At 37.9% G+C, this 25,335-nt stretch overlaps 1 protein-coding gene across 1 annotated transcript; it reads left to right on the top strand.

Annotated features, from left to right (window-relative positions):
* The first annotated feature begins 13,832 nt into the window (after positions 1 to 13,832).
* LOC149198299 (uncharacterized) lies at positions 13,833 to 14,351 on the top strand. The gene has a single exon (XM_089404115.1). The coding sequence runs from the start codon at positions 13,833 to 13,835 to the stop codon at positions 14,349 to 14,351; it is 519 nt and encodes a 172-aa protein (XP_089260241.1).
* The last annotated feature ends 10,984 nt before the right edge of the window (positions 14,352 to 25,335 follow it).

Genomic DNA, 25,335 nt, shown 5'->3' with positions numbered 1-25,335 from the left:
TTAGTCCTCTTCAAAAACTTATCCTTTGGAGCAACCTTTCAGTGTAGGTTTTAACCTCGTATAAAAATTAACTGCATACGAATTCTAAAAACAGAAAATAAACAATAGCGAGAGCATAACACATAAAAAAAATATACACTGATATTTTCCCCTGGATACCAAAACCGGGACTACCAGATTGATTTTTTCATTATGTTCCTTTCAATGTTACAATCTATATATATATATATATATATATAGATATAGATAGATATATATATATATATATATATATATATGTATATGTATATGTATATGTATATGTATATGTATATGTATATGTATATGTATATGTATATGTATATGTATATGTATATGACCCCCCCACTAGGAATCGGCGCAACGAAGGGGGGGCTTCGCCCCCCTCTAATCCCCCGATATAACTACTAGGGCTAGTCATGGAAAGAATATAACACAACACAGCATTCTCCCACTTGTTGTTTTCTTTCCACACGGGGCCACATGAGAGCTTAGTCATTTTTCTAGCCCTACAACACTCTTTTTTTCTCTACACCAAGAGAACTTCTCAGAGCTCACAGATTTTGTCAATGCATCAGCCATATTCTTCAAAGTGTCCACCTTTACCAGCAACACCTTTTTGTCTTTTATCGTATCCTCACATAGTGATACTGAACATCAATGTGCTTTGTCTTTGAATGATAAGCAGGGTTCTTTGCCAATAAAATTGCACTTTGGCTATCACAATCTATCCTTACAGAAACCTGTACTAATGTTATGCTCGTAACCTGCAAAATGATACCCAAATACAGAATATGTGAAGAAAAGAGACCCAGAACACAGAATAGCAATGATTTTATTATTCAGAGAGTAATGTTCACTTGCCTCTTCGAGGGGGCAACCTCCAATAGAGAAGATCTCGATTACAAAATGAGACACGATGCTCCTCGCAGGGAGTCTCTATCCTTTATATATGACTCATACATGCAATACCACGGACCAATACTGTGGGTTTTATTAATACCATCTATCTAATACTACGGCCCATTTGCAACTAACTGTGGTCCTGTCATTAATTGCGGATTAACCACTTACAATTATTAATATGGGCTTTATTGACTCTTGACTATGACGTGATCCCATTACATAAATAAGGGGGTTAGGGTGGGACCCTAACATGCCCTCCCCCTTAAGACTAGCCTTGTCCTCAAGGCTGAAGCTGCGGAAACTGCTGAAGAATAGTGGTTGGTTCCCAAGTTGCATCTTCCGGAGAGGTGTCTTTCCATTTGACGAGGACTTCCTTAATCATGCGGCCGCACAGTTGCTTGTATCATGTGTCTAGGACCTGTTCGGGTTGAAGCCAGATGGACCCTTCTTCGTCCAATTCAGGTAGACTGGTCTGAATTCTGCAATTGTTCCCAATCACTTTCTTGAGGCATGAGACATGGAAAACTGGATGGATTTTTGCAGTAGGTGGCAAGGCCAACTTGTAAGCCACTTCTCCAATGCGCTGAAGTACTTGATATGGTCCGTAGAATTTGGGAGATAGTTTCTGACACCCCTTGTCTTTGAGTGATGTTTGCTTATATGGTTGTAGCCGTAAAAAGACCTGATCCCCTTCTTGAAATTGGCGCTCTGAGTGATGTTGGTCTACCTATTTCTTCATGCGGTTCTGAGCTTGATGAATATTCTCTCGCAGATGGGCAAGCATGGTTGCGCGTTGTTGTAGGAGTTGATCCACTGCTTGTACTTTTGAGCACCCCTTGAGATATGAAGTAGGTGAAGGCGGGAGTTGACCATATACTGCTTCATAGGGAGTCATTTTGGTGGTGGCATGATAGTTGGTGTTATACCACCATTCAGCCAGAGGTAACCACTGTACCCAAAGGTGTTTCTTTTCTAAAGTGAAACACCTAAGGTAGGTTTCTAGACATTTTTTGACAGCTTCGGTTTGACCATATGTTTGCGGATGATAGGAAGTGCTGAGTTTTAGTTGAGTGCCTTGTATCCTGAAGAGTTCCTGCCAAAAATTACTGGTGAAGATCAGGTCGCGGTCGGACACAATAGAAGTGGGCATGCCATGCAATTTGAAGATCTGATCCATGAAAGATTGAGCGACCAAAGTTGGTGTAAACGGGTGGGGTAGGGTGCAGAAATGAGCATACTTCGACAGTCGGTCCACAACCACCATGATGACTGACTTGTTCCCTGACTTTGGAAGACCTGTAATGAAATTCATAGAAACCTCCGTCCAAATTGATGCTGGAATGGGCAATGGTTGTAATGTGCCTGGTGTGTTGACAGTTTCCCCTTTGTGGCGTTGACACACATCGCATTCTGCTACGAAATTAAGGATGTCATTTTTCATGCCTATCCAAAAAAATGATCTTCTAGTGCGAGCATATGTCTTCTGAAAGCCCAAATGTCCTGCAATGGGAGATGAGTGCAATTCTACCAAAATGCGACTTTTGAGGGTGGATGTTGGTGATATTACGACTCTGTCCTTGTAGCAAAGAATATCATCCTACCATGAGTAGCCCTTGGTGGAATTTGGATCTACCTGCAATTGAGAAATGAGTTGGGAGAGTCCGGGGTGTGAAAACCATTCCTTGTGAGCCTCTTCAATCCATTCTGGAATGGGGAGGGAAATTGCTAGCAGAGTACTTTCCTCCTCAAATTGGCGAGATAATGCATCTACTACACTATTGTCTTTCCCTTTCTTGTAAATGATCTCATAATCATATCCCAGCATTTTGGCTAGCCATTTATTTTGTTGTGGGGAGGATAGGCGTTGCTCCAAAAAATATTTAAGACTGTGATGACCTGTGCGGATTTGGAAACGTCGCCCCAATAAGTAAGGTCGCCAGGTCTCGACTGCATGTAAGATGGCCATCATTTCCTTCTCGTAGGTAGATTGGCCCAGATTCCTCCCACTTAGTTGTTGGCTTGTGAAGGCCAAAGGTCGCCCTTCCTGCATTAAGACTGCCCCAATGCCTGTACCCGAAGCATCACATTCAATGACAAAAGATTTGGTGAAGTCAGGTAGTGCTAAGACTGGAGTGGAACACATGGCATTTTTTAGAGCTATAAAGGCCTGTTGTGCTTCCTCATTCCAGAAGAATGAATTTTTCTTTAGGAGTTGGGTGAGGGGCTTCGCTATGTGACCATAGTTGCGGACAAATTTATGATAATAGCCTGTGAGACCCAAAAACCCTCTCAAGCTCTTCAAGGTCTTAGGTTGAGGCCATTCCTGCATTTCCTAGATCTTTTTGGGGTCCACCTTGACACCTTCACGCCCCACAATGTGGCCCAAATACTCCACTTTTGTCATGCCAAACGAACACTTGGACATCTTGACAAATAATTTATTCTTGCGGAGCAGTTGCAACAGTAGATCTACATGCTGAAGATGTGCGGCCCAAGTGCAACTATAGATGAGGATGTCATCGAAGAAGACAAGGACAAATTTTCTGAGATATGGTTTGAGAATGTGGTTCATAAGGCTCTGAAAAGTAGAGGGCGCATTACAAAGACCAAATGGCATGACCAGGAATTCATAATGGCCTTCATGAGTTCTGAAAGCAGTCTTGGGAATGTTGACTTCCTTCATGCGAATTTGGTGGTAGCCTGAGCGAAGATCCAGCTTAGTGAAGAATTGAGCCCCATTGAGTTCATCCAGCAAATCGTCAACCACCGGGATGGGAAATTTATCTTTGACTGTCAACTTATTGAGGGCCCTGAAGTCGGGACACATCCGCCACTCCCCATCTTTCTTGAGCACCATGACCAGTGGGGATGAATAAGGACTAATTCTGGGACGAATGACACCTGCTTCCAAAAGTTCCTTGATTATTTTTTCTATTTCATTCTTTTGGGTGAACGGATATCTGTATGGGCACACATTTGGGGGTTGGGCCCCTGGAACCAAGGTGATGCTATGATCATGTTCCCCTCGCGAGGCTGGAAGCTCATGAGGCTTGTCAAAGACCAGTAGATGGTTATTTAAAATCTGTTGCATCTCAGGATGAATTGGCAGAGGCTTGGTTTCGACTGCCTGGATGGCATTAAATTGAGCTACAACTCCATGATTGCCCTTTTTAACAATTTTTCCATCCTATGCGAGCTGATGATAGAGGGGGCTCCCGCCTGGAGTCCACGGAGGGTATGTGTGTAGTTGTTCTGCTTAAAACTCATATATAACTCCTGGAAATCCATTGTGATTGGCCCAAGAGTACGGAGCCATTCAGCGCCGAGGACAATGTCGCAACCCCCCATGTGTATGGAAAACATGTGGGTTTTCAACTGATAATCCCCCATTTGAAGTTTGACATTTTCACAGCGGCCTTCACATTTCATTGTGCCTCCATCGGAAATTTGAACTTGGAAGTTAGAAACTGCTCGTACAAAACAATGCACTGCTTCTGCGACTTTTTGATGGATGAAATTATGTGTACTTCCACTATCAATCAAGACTACTACTGGGCGATGTTTAAGAAAACCTCTGATTTTGAGAGTTTGAGGGGAAGAAATCCCTACCAACGCATGCAGCGAAATAACTGGTTCGTCAGAGACATTGTCCTTTTGGTTGTCGTCTTCTAGCGCCTCATGTTCCTCAAGTGGTGGATCTTCCTCTGTTGAGCTGTAGTCAGTGGCATCTATTTGAAAAAATTTGGGCTACTTGCATTTATGACCTGGGGAGTATTTTTCATCACAGTAGTAACATAGTCCTTGCTTTCTTCTGTCAGCCATTTCCGCAGGTGACACCTTTTGGACCTTAAGTGTTTGAGTCGTGTTGTGAGCCTGTGGGGGGCGACCTTTAGAGGAGAAATTTGGGCGACTGTATTGGGCTGCTAATGCAAGTTCCACGTTACGAGCTACCTTGCAAGCCTCCGTCCATGTGGGAGGGTGGTGCAGTAGGACTTGAGCTTTGATGGCTTCTTTAAGACCGCTGATAAAAAATTCCGTGTAGAACACATCTGAGAGACCCCAAGTGCGGAAGGCTAAGGCTTCAAAAGGTTTAATATATTCATCCACTGTACCAGTCTGTCGGAGCTTAGTAAGATGACCCAAAAAAGATGATTCCTGGTCAAAGCGGTCTTGAATAGCTTTGGTGAATTTGGTCCAAGTCCTAAAAGGTCCAGTGCAACGTTGATGCCATTCCCACCATTGCCACCTTTCATTGTCCAAGTACATGCTCCCCAACATAAGCTGAGTCTCATCATCTAAGATGTGATTCAGTTTGAAATACTGCTCCATTTGTGCTATCCATGCCGACGGGTAAGGATCGTCAAATTTATGCATATCCAACTTGGGAGGTCGCTGACTGGGTTGTTGGTGGGTGTGCCAGACGTGAGGAGAGTGGCTAGACTCACCCTCATTATGTCCATTGCCATTATACGCCTCCTCGTGGGCTTGCTCCTTGCCCTTCGGGATTATTTTCTCGACCATGCTACATAGCCCGCTAAGCTGAATGTGGAGGGTTTGCATTGATTCTTCAAGTTTGTCCATCCTTTCATTGGCCATCACTTGAGCTCTAGTTTCTACCATACACCAACCTGATTTTTTGAAAATTGGGACCGCCTAAAAAAAATTTCACTAAGAAGTGAATGGTACCACCGTGCTCAACTCGTTGTCCTGATTCTGATGGGCTAGATCACCAATAAGCGCCCCGAAAACTCCTAACAGAGTTTTACTCCTTCCTTATCAATACTGCAGTCGCCAAATCCTCAAAATGTCAATGCGGCCAAAAGTCCTGCGAAAATTATACCCCGGTATAGGAACCCTTCACAACGACTCCGATCTGGTGGATCTGAGAGATCTGAATGGCAGATCTGATAGCTCTGGGCGGCGGAACAGACTGCTTCTGCGGATCTGATGGATCTAATAGATCGGAATGGCTGATCTGCGAACTCGAGACTGCGGGACTGATGTCTACTGCTACTGCACCCCTTTGCACAAGCGGATCTGGAAGAGATGATGTGTGATCCCCTGATAGAAAAGGGAACTATGGTCTTGAGGAGTGTCAGGTGCTATAAATCGCAATATACATAAGGGTCTTGCAGTAGTACTCGGCCCAATGTTTCAGGGCTCTAACTAAGGAGGATCGACCGTACCCTTAGCCGTACAACCCGACTACCCTATCGTACGGGCGAGTAATCTCTCCGAGTGCTGTTCTCGGTGTACTGTAGCCGCAAGATGGCCGACGGTTTATCTATGGCGAGGTTTCAAGGGAGCCTAGGGGGCTTCCGATATACCCAGAGGGTACGTGGAAGATAGTCCGTGCACGGTTCTGTCTAATGCGTTACTACTCGAAGGGGTACCCACAGGGGTTACAAGGGAGTCCAACAGACGTGACCACCTCTTGTATTTCCTGCGTGCATGCCTCCCCAAATCCGCAGGTTTATGCGCTCAACGACAGATCCCGTGGTTTAAAGACGCCGGAACACGTCTCTAGCCAAAAAAAAAAATTTGCTAAGAAATGGAGATCCCACCGGCCCTGGAAAGTGCTCTGATACCACTTGTTATGCTCTTAACCTGCAAAATGATACCCAAATACAGAATATGCGAAGAAAAGATACCCAGAACACAGAATAGCAATGATTTTATTATTCAGAGAGTAATGTTCACTTGCCTCTTCGAGGGGGCAACCTCCAATAGAGCAGAGCTCGATTACAAAATAAGACACAATGCTCCTCGCAGGGAGTCTCTATCCTTTATATATGACTCATACATGCAATACCACAGACCAATACCGTGGGTTTTATTAATACCATCTATCTAATACTACGGCCCATTTGCAACTAACTGTGGTCCCGTCATTAATTGTGGATTAACCACTTACAATTATTAATATGGGCTTTATTGACTCTTGACTATGACGTGATCCCATTACATAAATAAGGGTGTTAGGGTGGGACCCTAACAACTAACCCCATACTTGAACACAATCTCTGCAACCAAATTGCTTCCTTTCTTGCATGAGTAGCTGCCATGTATTCTCCCTCTATAGTTGATAGTGCCACTAAAAATTGTTTCTTACTCATCCAACTAACTGAACCCCAAATAGGTTAAACACATACCCACTTGTAGATATTCTCTGATCTAGATCTCCAACCCAGTCTGCATCAACAAAGCCAATGATATCCAAAACTCTGTCCAATCCTGGTCTTTCTTGGTAGCACAAACCATAATCACTAGTGCCATGCAAATACCTGAAAACCCACTTCACTGCAGTCCAATGCTCCTTCCTTGGTTTTGATATAAACCTGCTAATCCCATTGCATGTGCAATGTTTGGTCTAGTATAGATCATCACATACATCAGGCTACTAACTGCACTTGCATATGGAACACGGGACATGTCCTCTTCCTCTTCTTGTGTCTTGGGACACTGTTCACCAGATAACGTTACACCTATAGGAATAGGAGCCTTCACCAGTTTACTATCCTGCATATTAAACCTCTGCAGTATTGTCTCGACATACTTCCTCTGGTTTAACCAAAGCTTCCTCTTTGCCTGATCTCTTTTAATTTCCATGCCCAAAATATAGTTTGAGTCACCAAGATATTTCATGTCGAATTTGGAGGACAATTGGGTCTTCAAATTCTGGATAATTTCTTTTTCATTTCCAACCAGCAACATATCATCCACATACAAGACCAGATAAACAACACAATCACCAATTAATTTAAAATACACACATTGATCTTCTTTGCTTTTGGTGAAGCCAAGTCCCCGTATAAATGTATCAAATTTCTGATAACACATCCTTGGTGACTATTTTAACCCATACATAAACTTTTTTAACTTGCATACTAGTTCTTTCTTACCCTTCACTGCAAATACTTTAGGTTGCTTCATGTAGATCTCCTCTTCTAGATCCCCATGAAGAAATTTTGTTTTCACATCCATCTGTTCTATCTCAAAATCAAAAGCAACAACAACATATAAAAGTAATCTAACAGAAGCTACCTTGGCAACAGGAGAAAAAAATATCAACAAATTCAATTCCCGACACCTGGGAATAACCTTTTGCTACCAACCAAGCTTTGTATTTCTCCACCTTTCCTTCTGCATTCATATTCTTCTTGAACACCCATTTGTTGCCAATGGGTTTCCTTCCAGCCAGCAACTCCACCAGATCCCAAGCCTCATTTTTGTGCAAAGATGTCATTTCATCAACCATGGCCACTTTCCAGAGTTTTCGATCCTCTGAATCTATTGCTTCCTTCACAGTTCTGGGATCATCATCAGTAATAGATAAAGAAAAATTTGAACAGGAATCAGATGGACTATACCTTTCTAGCTGCCTTCTTTCTCAAACTGATCTTCTCACACCCGGAGTTTGTGGCTCTTCATCTTCTGATTCCTCTTCCGCCGTAGAGTCTGATTCTTATTCCTTTAGCTCAAACTCTATCTTTTCAGGTTCCTTTGATGGGACTTCATTTTTAATAACATCTTTCACCTCTCTGAAAACCACATCTCGGTTGTACACAACCTTCCTTGTTACTGGGTTCCAAAACTTATAGCCTTTTAAACCATCCTTATACCTAATAAAGATGCACTTTTCAGATTTACTATCCAACTTTGTTCTTTCTCCTTTGGAACATGTACATATGCATCACATCCAAATACCCTCAGATGTGAAAGAGAGGGTTTCTTACCAGTCCATACCTCTTATGGAGTCATCCTCCAACGCTGATGAAGATGATATGTTGACCAGGTAACATGCTGTCTCCACCACCTCTATTGAGAATTTGTGTCCTAACCCAACACCATTGAGCATCCTTCTTTCCATTTCCATCAACATCTTGTTCATTCTTTCTGCAACTCCATTTTGTTGAGGTGTGTATGGAGTAGTCTTCTATCATGTTATACCAAACTTCTTATAGAACTCTTCAAATTCTTTCTTGCAAAATTCTCCACCGTTATCTATCCTCAACACCTTTATCTTCTTCTCTGTTTGGTTTTCCACCAGATCCTTAAATTCTTTAAACCTGTCAAAGACTTCATATTTCTTCTTAAGGAAATATATCCATGTATTACTTGAGAAGTCATCTATAAATAATACATAGTACACAGACTTACCCAGTGATGGAACCTTCACAGGTCCAAACACATCACTGTGCACAAGCTCTAATATTTGTTTCGCCCTCTTACCACCAGAGGGAAAACTCACCCAATTATGCTTCCCATATACACAATTTTCACAGAAATCAAAATCGAGACAGCTATTAGTCATACCTTCTACCATACCTTTACCATGAAGTACTCGAAGGCCCTCCTCTCCAATATTTCCAAGCCTTTGATGCCATAACATGGTCTTTTCTCCAAATACCACTAGATTTTTTTCTCCACTTTCAAGAACCACAGAACTGTTGCACCCATCAATAACAGTGTCACCTTGCATCTTGTAGAAAGTTCTAATCCGAACTCCCCACATAAATACCAGTGCTCCATGAACCATCTTGTAGGTATATTTCTCGAACACTGTTTTTACACATGCATATTCCAGTTTGCTTACAGAAATCAAATTTCTGGCTAATGCAGGAATATGTAGAACACTCGAAAGTATTCTAATCCTTCCACCTTGCAACTTCAACTTGACTTTTCCGTGACCAACGATTCCAGCCTTCCTGTCATCCCCCAAGAAGACATCACCATCATCATATTTCTCATACTCGCACAACCACTCTCTATGGGGAGTGAAGTGAAAGGATGCAGCTGAATCAATCAACCATGCCTCATGATCTACATGTGTACTTGAAGAAGCCAAGTACACATCCCCACCTTCATCTGAGGTGGTTTTCGCCTCTACAGAAGGAGCATCACCAGATCCCTTTCCTTTGTTAGGAGCTTTAGATTTACAGTCCCTTTTGTAGTGCCCTTCCTTTCTGCATTTCCAGCACACCTTTACCTTTTTTTTGGATATTTAGATCTCCTTCTAAATTTAGATCTCCCACTCGATGACTTATTTTTGTTTCTGTTCAGGGTCCATCCTCGTATAGACAAGGAATCACCATTCTGTCTCTCCATATTTTTTTGTCTCATCTCCTCTGTCAGTAAGGATGAGACTATTTCATCAAACTGTAAGGTAATTGCATTGCTACATATTGCAATAAGCAGGCTATCCCATGAATCTAGTAGAGAACACAATAAATTGATGCACTTATCTTCATCTGAAATTTTAATATCAACAGATAATAACTATCTTACCACAATATTAAATGCATTCAGATGCTCTGTCACTGAATCTCCATCTTTCATTCTCAGGTTATACAACTTTTTCCGTAGGAACAGTTTATTCACCAAAGACTTAGATTGGTACAAAGTCCCTGACTTGTCCCACAAAGGCTTCACCATAGCTTCCCATGATACATTCGAAAATATTAAATCTGAGACACACAGTCATATTGTGCTCTTTACCTTCTGATCCAACTTCTTCCATTCTTTAATGAACACTCCCGTTGGTTTAGTACCCAGATCTACCATGATCCACTGATCTTTATCCACCAACAAATCCTCCATCTTGAGTTTCCATAACTCAAGACCCTGACCATTAAATTTCTCAATCTCTATCTTTCCACTGCTCGCCATCTTCTTTCACCACCAGAATTGATCCCGCAAATCTCCCATTGAACAGGGTCTACCACAGGCTCGAGTGAAACCCCTCAGCAACAAAGACGTCCCCCTAGAGCCAAACTTGCTCTGATACCAAATGTAGGCTTTAACCCCATACAGAAATTAACTGCATATGAATTCTAAAAACAGAAAATAAACAATAGCGATAGCATAACACATAAAACAAATATACACAGATTTTTTCCATTAGATCCTAAAACCGGGACTACCAGATTGATTTTTTCATTATGTTCCTTTCAATGTTACAATACATATATATACATGCCAAAGCATCCAATACCATGGACCGAAAACCATCGCGCCAAAACCATGGGTCTAAAAAAAAAAAATCCCCCAGGATGCTGCCCCGAACCCCGTAGAGGGGGTCTAACCACCCCCCTCAAACCCCCTGTGAACGCCCCCCTCTAACACAACCCAACATTTAGGACCAAAACATTGCCCTTGGACCAAACCTGGTAATATACCTACTTGACCCTTGATCAAACCTATTCAAGTTGGATAATATGCCTTGGACTTGTGAGAAAGCGCATATTAGTCTTGACACATGAAGTCTTAAACCTGCAACTTTTGTTCTAGGCCTTTAGCTTAGACTATACTTCTTAGAAAATGGACAAATCACTTGACTGTAATTCTCGTGCTATATATCAGAGTTATGCCTTGGCCTAGTTTTGAAACCTGAGTTGGATTAAGAGTGATGTCTAGACTAGACTTGGAGGTGCAGTAAAGATTGTTGTGACATTGACTAAATTGCTCAAACCAATTTTTGAATAGTTTTTTTTTTGTAGTAAATTATTTGATGCACCTTTCAAAAAAATTATGAATAAAATTTTTTGTCCTTAATAGTCTTTGAAGGTCTTTATTGAAGAAAACTTGGAGGCATCCTTTTGAAAGACTTGAATTAGTTTCTTGAAAGGAATTTTGGGATATATCTGAAGCAATCCTTAAGGAATCTATAGCCACATGAAGTCATCGTTTTGAGGAGTCCTTTGAAGGAAATTTTGAATATCCTTTGGGGTTTTCCTATAGCAACACCTCAAGCACATGTGAAGACCCCTTTTGGAGAAATCTTATAAAAACACTCTTGGATTGTGTGTGAAGATTTGGGAGCAGACTTGGAGTAGGTATTAAAGGGTGGCTTTGAGCAAATCAAAAGGCATTTTGAAGCAGTTTCTGTAGCAAACCTGAGGCAACTTTGAAGGAATATTTGGAAGACATCCTGAAGCAGTTTTGAAGGAAATTTTGGAGCACGTTTTGGAGGAGTCTTGAAGAAATTTGTAGAAGTAGTTTTGGAGACCCCTTCTTGTAGACAAAGAGCTAATATGGATAATTTACTGAGGATGATATTAAAGACCCCTTGGAAACACGCTTGAAGTATTATTAGAAGTTTCTTGAAGAGATCTTTCAAGTATTGTTAAGAATGTTTTGGTGGACTTGAAGGAATATTGAAGCCACCTTAAACGATTGAAGCAAGTAGAGAGGGTTAGAGCTCTAGAGGATTAAATTCCTCATACAAGGTGTGAGCCTTGGAGGAAACTAGGTTGGAGCCTAGATTGTCTTTGACGATTGGAGTCCTCATAAGAGGTTGGAGCCTCATTGAGACCAAGGTTGGAGCCTTGAAGGAGTTGTAATTTTACTATACATGTTGGAGCCTAATTGTTTGTATGAGGATTGGAGTCCTCATCATTTTCATTAATAAAATTATTTTCTTATTATACACCTTGTGTTTTAGTTCAATTAATGATCTTAATTGGCATAATATAATAAATGTAAAGAAATATTGGTTCACGCACCTCTCAATATTTCCAATATACATAAACCTGCCTACTATACTTAATAAAAATTTAAATTAAAATATTAAAATCCAAAAAACTTGAAAATAAAAATAATAATTTTACTTTAATAATAAGGAATATTAACGATAGAAACTTTGTTGTCTAGTATTTTATCCCATTCAAACAAAATTCAAATTATAAAAAATTAAAAAAATATATATTGAATTAGGACACAAACTTATCATCTATATATAAACTAGCTCATTAATTCTAAAATATATAATTTTCATTTCACTATATTATGATTACATATTTTTTTACATCTTAAGAAATTATTGATATTTATAACTTTTAAGATTGACTTGAAACAAACTCATAGACACTATTTGCCTATGTGTCATAACCATCACCATGAGGAAAGTCTCATGTACAAATTTTAGAAAGCAATTTCTTTTGGTACATGTTATCAATGATTTGACAAGTGATCTTTGATTTTAGAACAATGCTAGAGAGGTTGTCCACCTCTTTGAATTTGACATTTAAATTGCCATTGTTAATTTTATGATTCATTTTATCGAAAATTGTTGATAGGTATGTTATAATTATGATATTTAAAATTTAATTTTTTTTAAAACAAATTGTATTTTTAGTTAAAATAATATATTAAAAAATATATATTAATTTAGAAACAATTTCACAAGAAATCATATTAGCGCTTAGAACCAATAACATTAAAATAATAACATTGAAATATACATTTTTTAAATTTAAAATATTTTGAAATCTAAATAATATAAATTTAAAATTTAAATTAGAACATCAATATTTCAATACTTAAAATTTTATATTTCCATTCATGACACTTAAAAAAAAATTATTTTTACCAAAATTTTGAACAATGAGATATAAATAATCTTCGAAACAAAATAATAATTATTTTAATACTAATATACTAACTCGATATGAGTTATGCTTTCTGTGTAATTATGAAGATGGGCCCTCTGAGCAAACGACAAACGTGCGCTATGAATGGAATCCCACTTTCTTTCATTAAAACTCAAATGTCTTGTCTGGATGCAACTTGAAATCCAAAAACAGATTGAATAATTGAGGACTACTTACGACCACGTCACATCAAAAATAAATCCATTATTATTATTAAAGATGAAAATTTTAAATGTGGAGGAACTGTCCACGCGCTATTTTTAAGATTCCCACGACAACGTTACCACCAACTCCAAAAGTTTTGGTACCACTTCCCTTCCCTTCTGCTGCCTTCCACGTTAATTCCCTCTTCTGGATTTGCCCGCCCCTATAACATTCATCTCATACCCCTCTCACATACAGACTGATTGAATATTTTCCAAGTCTCCACCACTCGCTTTCAGAGCCTAGGATAAGTTTCTCTGAATAGTACACAACATGGGGAGTTGCGTTTCTTCAAATGCCATTTCTTCTGTGCCAGAAGCGACTGCAAAGCTGATATTGATGGACGGGAGGATCCAGGAATTCTGTGAAGAGGTGAGAAGCCAAGACATTCTGCGGGAATATGAGGGCCACGTCATCTGTATCTCAGACGGTCTTTATGTTGGTGAAAAGATCTCTCACCTTCTGGGTGATGATGATCAATTGGAGATTGGGCAGCTCTACTTTCTTCTTCCTCAGCGGAAGTTACAGTTTTTGTTGACAGGTTCAGACATGGCTTCTCTTCTTTACAAGAGCAACAATGCTTGGGTATCAGCACAGAAGAAGAGGCGGAGCAGAAAATTATCATATGGGTTTGGTAAAGAGCAAGCTCAAGTGCAGCCGTTTTTCGACATTCATAACCAACATGAATGTAAACACGAGAACTGCTGGCGCCCTAATAATCCAATTTCAACGGGAATTAGAGGGCCACTTCAGCGGCAATGTAAGTTGGAGACGATTGTGGAGACTGTGTGATCGATGGTAATTATGATTTGTATGGAACAATTATTTATAAATCATTAAACAAGACTGATCTGGTTATACATTAAATGAGGTTTCTACTTCATTTATAGTCATAGGTTCGGATGATTGTATGCATTAGCAATTGGATATAATGTTCATAATATCTCCAGGGAAAGCCATGGCAATGATCAACGTATTATATCCGAGTCACACAGAAGTCCTCCACTTTAATTAAATGATTAGAATACTTTCAAAATATTCACTTTAACTACAAGCCACTATTGATCACTGCCCCTCGGAGGCCCTTAGTATTATTACATCGAGTTCTTGTGCATCACATTCACGATCACCTTTGGCATGAGTTACTCTGTGGTTCGATGGTAAAATGAGTAGATTTCCCTAGCCCGGGGTCACCTTGTTGAAACAATAATTAAAATAATGAAAGAAAACAAAGAAACCCAACAGAATAACCAAGATAAGAAACTGAATTAGAAACTGAATTTGTTATTCAACAATGATTCCCCCCATTACATTTCATGGGCATTGGATAGTTTTTATATCATCAACTCTTCGGTATAAAACTTTCTAGTTACATTTTACCTAAAGTTACTAATTCGTTGTCAAACTAACAAACTCCACCTTGACAACAATTTTCCTAATTTCTTGCCCATGTGCATTCATCATCTTTTCTGCAAGCCAAGAGAAGCTAAAAACCACCGCAGCTTCTCTATTGTAACTGGCTTTGTGAACATGTCTGCACAATTCTCTCGTGTATGGACCTTTTGAAGAGCTACTTTTCCGCCATCGATCACATGTCTCAGAAAATGATACCTTACATCAATGTGCTTGGTTCTGCTATCGATCACATGTCTCAGAAAATGATACCTTACATCAATGTGCTTCCTTACATCAATGTGCTTGGTTCTGCTGTGATAAGCAGGATTTGTAGCCAAGTGAATAACGCTTTGACTGTCACAAAGTACATTCACTTTCTCTTGCGTCCTTCCAATCTCATCGAGCAAACCCTTTAAACAGTTGATGATATAAAAACTATCAAATGCCCATGAAATGTAATGCGGAGAATCATTGTTGAATAACAAATTCAGTTCTAATTCAGTTTCTTATCTTGGTTATTCTGTTGGGTTTCTTTGTTTTCTTTCATTATTTTAATTATTGTTTCAACAAGTGGTATCAGAGCTCCGAGGGCGGTGAGCATGGGCGTTGAAGGAAAGGTGGCTGAGCGTTGAAGAAAAGGAGGCGTGGTGGTTGTATCAGCGTGAGTCCAAAACCTGAGCGTAAGGCTGTATATCAGCTTGAAGAACAGCGTGAAGACCAGAGTGTGGGCTGCTTTGACCTGCGTATAAAGACCAGAAACCAGAACGTTGTTTCTCCTGCAGCTTGAAGAACAGTGTGAAGACCAGAGTGTGGGCGACCAGAAACCAGAACGTTGTTTCTCATGTGTGAAGACCAGAGTGTGGGCGACCAGAAACCAGAACGTTGTTTCTCCTGCGTGAAGGCTAAAGGTGTTGTTGCGTGCTACCAGCTGCGTGTTTTATCAAACCCTTTGCGTGATTGCCTTACTGAGCCAACCTGCGTGAGAATTCAACCTGCTGCATGAAGGCTGAAGGGGGTGTGAAGGCTGAAGGTGCTGTTGCGTGCTGCCAGCTGCGTGTTTTATCAAACCCTCTGCGTGATTGTCGTACTGAGCCTATGTTGGCTGCCAGAACCTGTTCGGAAGAGGAAAAACCTTTGTTTTCAGTGTTGGCGACCAGAACTTGTTCGGAAAATCCAAGTTTTTTTTTGAAAGAAATTTTGTCTCAGAACTTTTTTTTTCAGAAAGCAGTGAAAGTAAAATTCTTTTAAAAAAAATAAAGGGTCGATGTGAGTAAGTTGAAGGAAAGATTTTATTTTTTGAATTGAAGAAAAACAAAGGGGGAAAGGAAACAAAGGATCTGAAATTAAAAAAACTGTTGAGTTGGGAAATTTAATTTTTATTTTTAATTTTTTTTTTTTTTGTTTTTTTTTTTTTTTATTTTTTTTATTTTTTTATTTTTTTTTTTTATTTTTTTTTCAGTTTTTTTAGAAAGACAAACAAAATTATAAATAATTCCTAGAAAGACTGAAACCCTAGGAAGGAGGAAAAATGGCAAGATGTCGAATGCAAGATTCGAGGTGGAGAAATTCACTGGAAAGAGCAATTTTTCAAAGGTCAAAGGCAGTAGTTTGGAGCAGGAGTGGGATCAGTTTAATCAGAAATTGCAAGGCACTCCCAAAGCCACAAATACCCAAGAAATAGTGGAATGTAAAACTCCTCTGCATGTTCATAAGGATACAGAGCCCAAGCCTATCGGCGAACAATCCAAGCCTATGGAGGAACAAGTGACAATGTCCCAGCATACTGAAATTATCCCTGCTCTGCCCACATCAGAAATTGTTTTGAAAGTAACTGAAATACCTCCACTTGATGTTTTCTATAGCCCTCTCCACAAGGTTGTAGTAAGAAGGTAGAGAAAAAGGAGAAGGGTAGATACACCAGAATTCCCACCTAGAAACGAGCCGATGGTCGTTGTTTGGAAGGACATTCCTCTCAATCCGACTGAGAACTTGAATAGACTATCATAGTTCACGGGAGCATACGCATCAACCACTATGGACAAGGCTACTGAAGTCTCTACTTTGTTAAGGGAAAAAGAGGAGAGAATTTCACAGCTCAAAGCAGAGAAGGCTATCGTAAACAGGCAAGCGGTTGAGAAGCTCGCACAATTGCAGCAAGACATGGAGGTCCTGAAAATAAACCATGAAGCCGATATATCGGCCAAAAACATGCAACTCCAAGAAATGCAGCAATCCATGGAAAGATACAAGGATGATCCCACTATTGAGGAGTTTATTAAAGAGGCACTAGAATTAAATTCCTTTCTGGTGAAACACCAGGAGTATTTATGCCACAAGATGTCACACATTACTCCTTATCTGACTACTAGCGACCAGCTGACAGATAAAGTAATCGACCAGAGAACTAAGTTTAACGATTTAAACACCATAATAGCATTTACAATCTATTTTTTCACATTAGTTAGAATTTCATTTATACCCTTCTCATGCATTTAGATAAGTTTGTAATGCTTTGGTGAAATTATGGAACATGATCGTTTCTTTTAGATATTAAACTACTTTCCTTTGTTGATGCACTTTTATATTCTTGGGAGACAATTTGATTTGAAGAAAGAAGTTAGTTTATGTCATTTGTCAAATGAGCAAGACTTCACACATATGGTACTATTATCTTGTATGATTGATTTTGTTTACATTTAATTAGTGAAAAAGCTTTACTTTCATGAATTGTATGTGAGATTTATTGTCTTTCTTAAGCGTTACTTGCACTTTTTTATGATGCCTAGCTGAAATTGTGATTTTCATAGATAACTCATCATATATGCGATATATTTTATAGATTTCTTTGACTAACTATTTAGTCAAAGGAATTCTCTTTTACGTGATCATCTCTGTTTAGTTGTGTTCAATCTTTATTATCACATGTTAAACATATAACTTTGTAGATCGCATACCACATAGGAATACTCGAGTTTATATTAGAATAAGTTAGTTAGAGAATTGCATCATAGAATAGGTCATTTATATTATCATTATTCTATTGCAAACGTTCATGAACCACCCACTCTCATCTCAAAACCCACACTGGGAAACTGGTCCCATTATCCCCAGTCGAAGCCACCACTTTAAACGAAAAAGGAGTTGTCTTAAGGTCTAGACCGAGTGGTTATCCCCCATGTTTCGGCAACAGAATTCTGAGGCCGCAACAAATAGGAAAACTTAAGAATATGATGTTCTTATTTACTTGGAAGAATAGCTTGAATGGAATAATTCCTTCCAGTTTAGGTAACTGCAAAGCACTTCAGGCTTTAGATCTTACTGACAATAGGCTAACATGAAGCATTCCTTCAAGCATATTGCAATTGAAAAATGTGACAAAGTTGATTCTTCTGTCAAATGATTTCATTGGCTCTATTTCTCCCAATATCGGCAGTTGCAAAGCTTTGATTAGGCTTTAGCTGGGCGACAATAAGATTACTGGGGAAATCCAAAAAGAGGTTGGGAAACTAGAAAACTTCCTTGAAATGGTAGATAATCAGTTTACAGGAACCCTTTTTCCAGAGATAGGAAGATGCAATGCACTTCAGATGCTATATCTTCATGGAAACAGAGTTACAGGTAATCTGCCAAGCACGCTTGGTTTTCTGAAAAATATTCATGTATTGGATTTATGAATGAATATGTTCGTGGGTTCCATACCCTCTACATTGGGAAATATCATTTCACTCGACAAGTTTGCAATGAATGGAAACGAATTGTTTGGAGTGATACCAAGAGAGATTTTGTTGTGCACTAAATTACAGTACCTAGACTTGAGCATCAAAAAATTGATTGGTGGAATTATTTTCTAAGACTGGAAGCATAGAAGGATTGGACATTGCAATTAATCTCAGTTGGAATTATCTCTTGGCGACCATTCCATTAAAGGTTTCTAGACTCACAAAATAGGCAACCTTGGATATATCTCACAATATGATGGTTAAGAATTTGAGTATTCTTGGCCAACTACCAAAATCAAGTGTCTTTAAATGTTTCATACAATAATTTCTCCAACTATCTTCCAAACATGATTTTTTTCATAGAATTGCCTCTAAGAAATTTATATGGAAATGTAGGTCTTTGTACTTCATGGACTGATAATTGTTTTGAACAATTAGGGGTTGAGTCCCCTAAAGGGGGTTCTAGAGTTTTTAATGTTAAGATAATCATAAGCATTTTGTTTAGTGATATAGGAATGATTTTGTTTCTAGATATTTGTGTTGATAAAAGCTAATAAAATGCCTCAGCAAGAGTTTGAAGATTCATAAATGGGTGGTCATGGCAGATGACACTATTCCAGAAACTTAATTTCTCTTTAGAAGATATTGTTGATTGTCTAGGTGACAACAATATCATAGGAAAATGTTGTTCTGGTGTTGTTTATAGGGCTAAAATGTCTAACAAAGATGTATTTGCAGTGAAGAAGATTCAAGCTTCATAGAAGGAAGGACAATAGATCAGAGACTCATTTGGTGCAAAAGTGAAGACATTGGGCTCTATCAAGCACAAAAACATTGTGAGACTTCTTGGTTTTTATTCCAACAACACAACCAAGATTCTCATGTATAATTACATGCCCAACGGAAGCTTGGGTGGTTTGTTTCATGAGATGAGAGGATCACTGGACTGGGAACACAAATACAACATCATTTTGGGAGCAACATAAGGGATTGAGTATTTGTATCATCACTTGATCCCTAAAGTCATTCACTATGATGTCAAAGCTAACAATATATTGTTGGGTTTTCATTTCAAGCATGACCTTTCATATTCCATCCTTTCCAAGCTCTTTAATTCCTCTAACAATTACACCAAAGCTTCAACAAATGTGGTTGGATCCTATGGGTATATTGATCCAAATACGTATTGTTAAATCCACCGTTGCGTTCATGTGCTATTAAGAACTGTTTAAAGGATTTGTTTCAGTAAAGGTTAGGGAACTTCAAGATATATGTTAGGCCAAAACAAAGCATGACAACTATATGCACATAATTTACCAAGCATTTCATGTTGTAGCATCTTGTACATTCATAATTCACCTTTTAGGTCATTAATCAATAATCTCATGTAGTTCTGTTTGTATGTAATTTACCAAGAATTTCATGTTGTAGCATCTTGTACATTCGTAATCCACCTTTTTAATGTTAATTCTCCTATCATTTATTGACCTTTGAATGTTCTCAACATAAAACAAGCACTCCATGTAAAATGGAGAGATGAAGTAGGGCATCGAGTGCTCCAATTTGTGAACCATTCTAAGTAAATCATTTTGTTTGTAAACCCCTGAGATATAGTTTGTATTATATATTCTTGTTGTATATGCATCTTAATGCCTACCAATTGTTTCCTTAACCGTGGTGGATTTTGACCCCACTAGTGAAATGAGGCCCCATTGCAGTTTGGCCTGGTTGACGAAGACCATCTACAGTAAAAAATTATAGGTTGTGGCATACATATATTTCAGTATGTGAAGGTAATTAGTTGTTGGGTGTTATAAAAAATTATGCAAAGTAGAATATGCAGTAGTATTCCATTGTACCTAAGACCACTTGGTGTTGTTTCTGTATGAGAACATAATTTCTTGCTCCTATATGGGATCTTAAACACGCACTCGTATGTTCTGTTATGGAGCAATTAATGTTGAATCAAATGTGTGATATAAAACATGCAAAATACATAAAGCACATTACCATCTAGTTTATCCTTTATCATGGAATATTACATTGCAAATTAATCTAGTTATAAAACCCTGCATTCTATTACATATCTGATACCAACTTTCTAATTGATATGCTTTTAGGCTGGTGTTCTAGAGTTGCATAAACTTTTCATATAATTTTTATATTAGCCTCTAATTATGTGAATGTGATACCATGTCGGATAGTTGAGTTTCAAATTCAATGTTTAATGTGGTTACTTGGCCTTCCCATACAACTTTATATTGTATGCAGTAGGGTTTATATTCCTTTGACCTATGCCTCTATTTAGGAGCAAAAATGACCCTCTGTCTATGCTCATGCTTTGGAGTCTAACCTAATATCTGTAGGCTCAAATTTTGTTGAGTATAGTGTTATTGTATGTGATAAAAAATTTTGAGCTTCTTAGAGTCGGTTTTGTTATCTAAAACTTGTGTGTAAGTAGATTGCAGATTTTGGAATATAGGAAAGTGTAGAATTAGTGAAGTCAATGGATTGTATTCACTCATGTCAGTGGAGTTTCCAAAATATTTTGAAATATAGAATTGAGATAAGGCTGGCCCTTTCCAAAAAAAATAGGCACGTTAGTTTTTGAACTTTTTATAATTAATTTTGTTCCTTAAAACCCAAGTGTAATTAGATTGTAGATTTTGGAATATTTAGACAATTCTATAGAAATGAGCGAAGTCAATGGTTTGACTTCTCTCATGTACATGAAATTTCCAAAATGTTTTAAAATCCAAAACAAGATAAAAATGGCCCTTTCCCAAAAAATGCATTACACTTGCAAGTTTAAAATGACTTTATATCAATATAACATATATTGTGCATACTACCTCATTCCCAAGGGCTGGAAGGTCATGCTACTTTTCATCATAATCCATAATTCTTTCCAAATCCTCATACATTTGATCCTTCCAGATTTGAGGTTAGTGAATGTGATGATTCCAGAATGTTTGTATTTTAAGGAGGATCAATGGTCTCTCTCTCTTGATATATCTATCTATCTATCTATCTATATATATATATATATATATATATATATATATATATATATATATATATATATATATATATATATATATATATATTCCAAGGTTTATAGTGGGCATTAATGATTTTTTTTTTAACTGTCCAAGGTTTGCAATGGACATTAATGAACATTTGTGATTTTCACTCTCTTCTTTTCAAGATCTACAAATATATTATTTACTTCAAACAGATTAATGTTATGTCTTTGTTGTTGTAGAGTCCTCCAAAACGAAACACATTTCTGCCCCTTAGCAGTGGAGTCCATTCATGCCCTAGGAATGAACTCACAAAGTTGTACATGCTTATCCTGATCCACAATCCCACAACCAAGTACAGGTACCATTTCTACTAGTATTTGATTCCCTAAGTCTATTGAAAAACATAAAAGCTACGAAATCATATTTCTATATCATTTCAATCCTAAAGTTTTCAAGATGAGAACTAGATTTGAGCTTCGGCTAACATACATACAAAGAAATTCCAACTTTTTGTTGCACCCATCCCCATCAGTTCACTGCACACATACCTTGCTACGTTATGTATATAAAGGTGGATAGAGTAGCAAGGAATATGTTGACAATATTTTAGGCATTATATTTTGTAAATATTTGCCTAGATTTGGGAGGCCTTTCACAAATATTATAGAAATTTTCCTAGAAGTACAAGGTTATCAACAAATGAATATGTACTCATGAAAATACTTCACTGTAAGGAGAATCATATAGGAGAATATTGTCAGGCGGAGCCATGGTGGTGGATTTCTTGTTTGTTTATCATTAATGGTGATCTATCAAGACTTTGTTTTTTGACTTCATGAAGGTGGGATGTTGTGGGCACCGAGAGTAGAATTCAATATGGCCCCATCCCTGTTCCCAAATAAGGACTTCCACTAAAATTCAGGCCCAAGGCTGAAAAATATCTAGGCACATGATCATCCTCACCACGTACTGTTGAGTAGTTCCAATTGTAGCAATAGTAGTAGTAGGAGACACAAATATGTAAGATTTACGCTCTACTACATAGGGGGTTGTTCAACAAAATTAATCAAGACGAAATTAATATTTCGTCTAAAGCATTTAATTAAATTAATTTGGATCTCTAAGATCATCTACGATACTTTTCACTATTTTCCTTTTTATATTAAAATCAGTTGAATGATATGCATAATCGAGGTTTTCATACAGACTTGGTAGGGAGGAGCATAGGTTGGGCTAAAGGAGCTATTCAACTTGCTAAATGAGGTTTTCATACATACTTGAGTGATTTAAAATTGGCTAAAAGATCTAAAGTGGTAATGGTGTCAATGAAGACATGTGAAGCATTTTTGGGGCCTTTTTCTACATTTCTTTATTGACAAACGGTGATACGAAAGTAATGTGAAAGTTAATAGTTGTCGCAAGATATTAATAGTTTGTGCTAATTCTAGTTACTTTTCTTTGTAGGATTAGATTAAATTGCTTGTAGATTATTGTATATTATTAGCTTGTTGTGTGGTTCATGCTATAGGTGTGTGACATTGAACTAACTCCATTGAGTTATTTTTTATTAAGTTAAAAATAGGGGTTGCATGATTATAGATTTTATAAAGATTATGCCATTATATATCAAGCATTCTTTTCAAAATCAATGTCTATGTATGTAATTTCAAGGATTGCCATAACTCCTCACATAATTCTTTCAATGGTGCTAGCTCAATGGAAGAGCACCTACCTTATAATCAGGAGATTGGTGGTTCGATTCCACTGTGCCCTAATATGCATTAATGAATGATATTGTATTTTAATTTTAAATTAAATACTTTTTATATTGATTTATTTTAATAATGAGAATTTTTCTAAATCCATTGTTTTATATTATCTCTAAAGAGATAAAAGTGATATTGTATTGTTTTTAAATATATATTTTTTATTGTCCTTAGAAAGACATTAGCTAGGATTAAAGATGTATTGTCTCTATAAAAGACAATATGTCTTTAATCCCAACTATTGTCTCTAGAGAGACAAAAATGAAATTGTCTCTTAAAAGACAATAATGCTTGTGTTATATATTGTCTTTATAGAGACAATTTTTTAAGACAATAATTTGAGACACCTGCTTAAAGACAATACATTTTTTTTTTGTTTGGTCTCAAGTTGACAATTTACCCAAAAATTGTTTTAAACACCTCTCATATGTAGTAGTGTAATACGTTGCTCATTACCATGACTTTCAGTGGAGATATTTACATAGTGTAATACGTTGCTCATTAGCATGGTTTTCCTTGGAGATATTTACACAAAAAGTGTCTTTTTTGAATCAGTTAGCTACCTAAGACCGTCTACCTTTTCGTTTTCCATCATAGGGCTATCACCACTAATTTGGTTTTCCAGGGTTAACTTGTCTACTGTGAGTCTACATTTTTCTTATTGAGTGGCATGTGTTTGATGGTACATCGATGATATTTTTCTTTCTAATACTTGTTACACCAAACTTGTCGAAATCCTTGGCATCCAATAAGTCAGTTTCTGGTACATCAATGACATTTGTCTTGCTCAGACTTGTTACACCGAATTTGCTGGAATCCTTGGTATCCAATAAGTCGGTTTCTATAATTTCTTTGAAACAATTGACATTGGTGCATAAGGGTTGCAACAGTAAGGTAGTTACAAGTTCAAAAGCATCAGCTTTCTGCCTCTCTATATGACTATTTAAAATAACACCCCCCTGCACAATGTGAATCTCCGTTTGGTTCCTTTTCAGTCTCCTGCACAACTTCGAATATGGAATGGCTATTGTCATCAGTACCATTCTCAAACACTCTTTCTTTACAACCACAACACCTAGAATGTTGATGATCTTTATGTTGTTTCAGACTTGACTCCTTTCCACTTTCCTCTGGTTTTCGCAAGAAAAACTTGAAATTCTCCTCTCAGACTTCACCATTAGTATAAACTTCCTTTCTCCAAATAGGAACTAATGCTTTGATTTCATCTATAACATAATCACAGGGTTCAAGATCATCTCTCATGTGGATAGAGGACACTGCAACAAAAACACTTTCTTCTCTAAGAGGTACAATGCCCAGACGATGCGCCAATGCAAGTCTCAATAATTTCCATTGGTTTCTAGCTATAGAGCATATGGCTTTGAGTTATCTAAGGGCCATAGGGATATAAACCTTGCATCTAAGCCCAGAACTTGATTATCCTCAAATGCATCCCTTGTTGTTCCAATAAAGGTAGCTATGTCTTCTGCTACTGGACTCCTTACTAAATCTGTATATTTTTTAATATCCAAGTTATCATCAACTATTTCCACAAAATATTGCCCTGCTTCAGTAATTCTTTTGAGGAGTACAGTAGACGAATTTTTTTATGAATTCTCACAAAAAAGTGGTTGAGCTTGAAAAGTGTTCCCAACACAGTTTGCAAAAAACATACAGGAATAAAAATAAAATCGTTTCCCTGGAAGCATCCCGTTAATATTCTCAACAAAGAGAATTTCGACGATAACCTCTAAGACTAGCAGAGTGATGTTGTAAACATATGAACTTTGATGATCAAAAATTCATGAGCCTCTTGAGCAGACCTCCCAATCCACGTTGAGAATGTTAGTGGCTTACAAGCACAAAATGG

The sequence above is a fragment of the Pinus tabuliformis genome, chromosome 2_2, assembly GCF_031772625.1.
Source record: "Pinus tabuliformis cultivar Carrire ecotype Pingquan chromosome 2_2, CPIR1, whole genome shotgun sequence".
Classification (NCBI taxonomy): domain Eukaryota; kingdom Viridiplantae; phylum Streptophyta; class Pinopsida; order Pinales; family Pinaceae; genus Pinus; species Pinus tabuliformis.
This window is presented reverse-complemented; position numbering and strand designations above follow the sequence as displayed.

Coding starts and splice junctions, on each gene's coding strand:
- LOC149198299 (XM_089404115.1), top strand. CDS start 13,833: ATGGGGAGTTGCGTTTCTTCAAATGCCATTTCTTCTGTGCCAGAAGCG.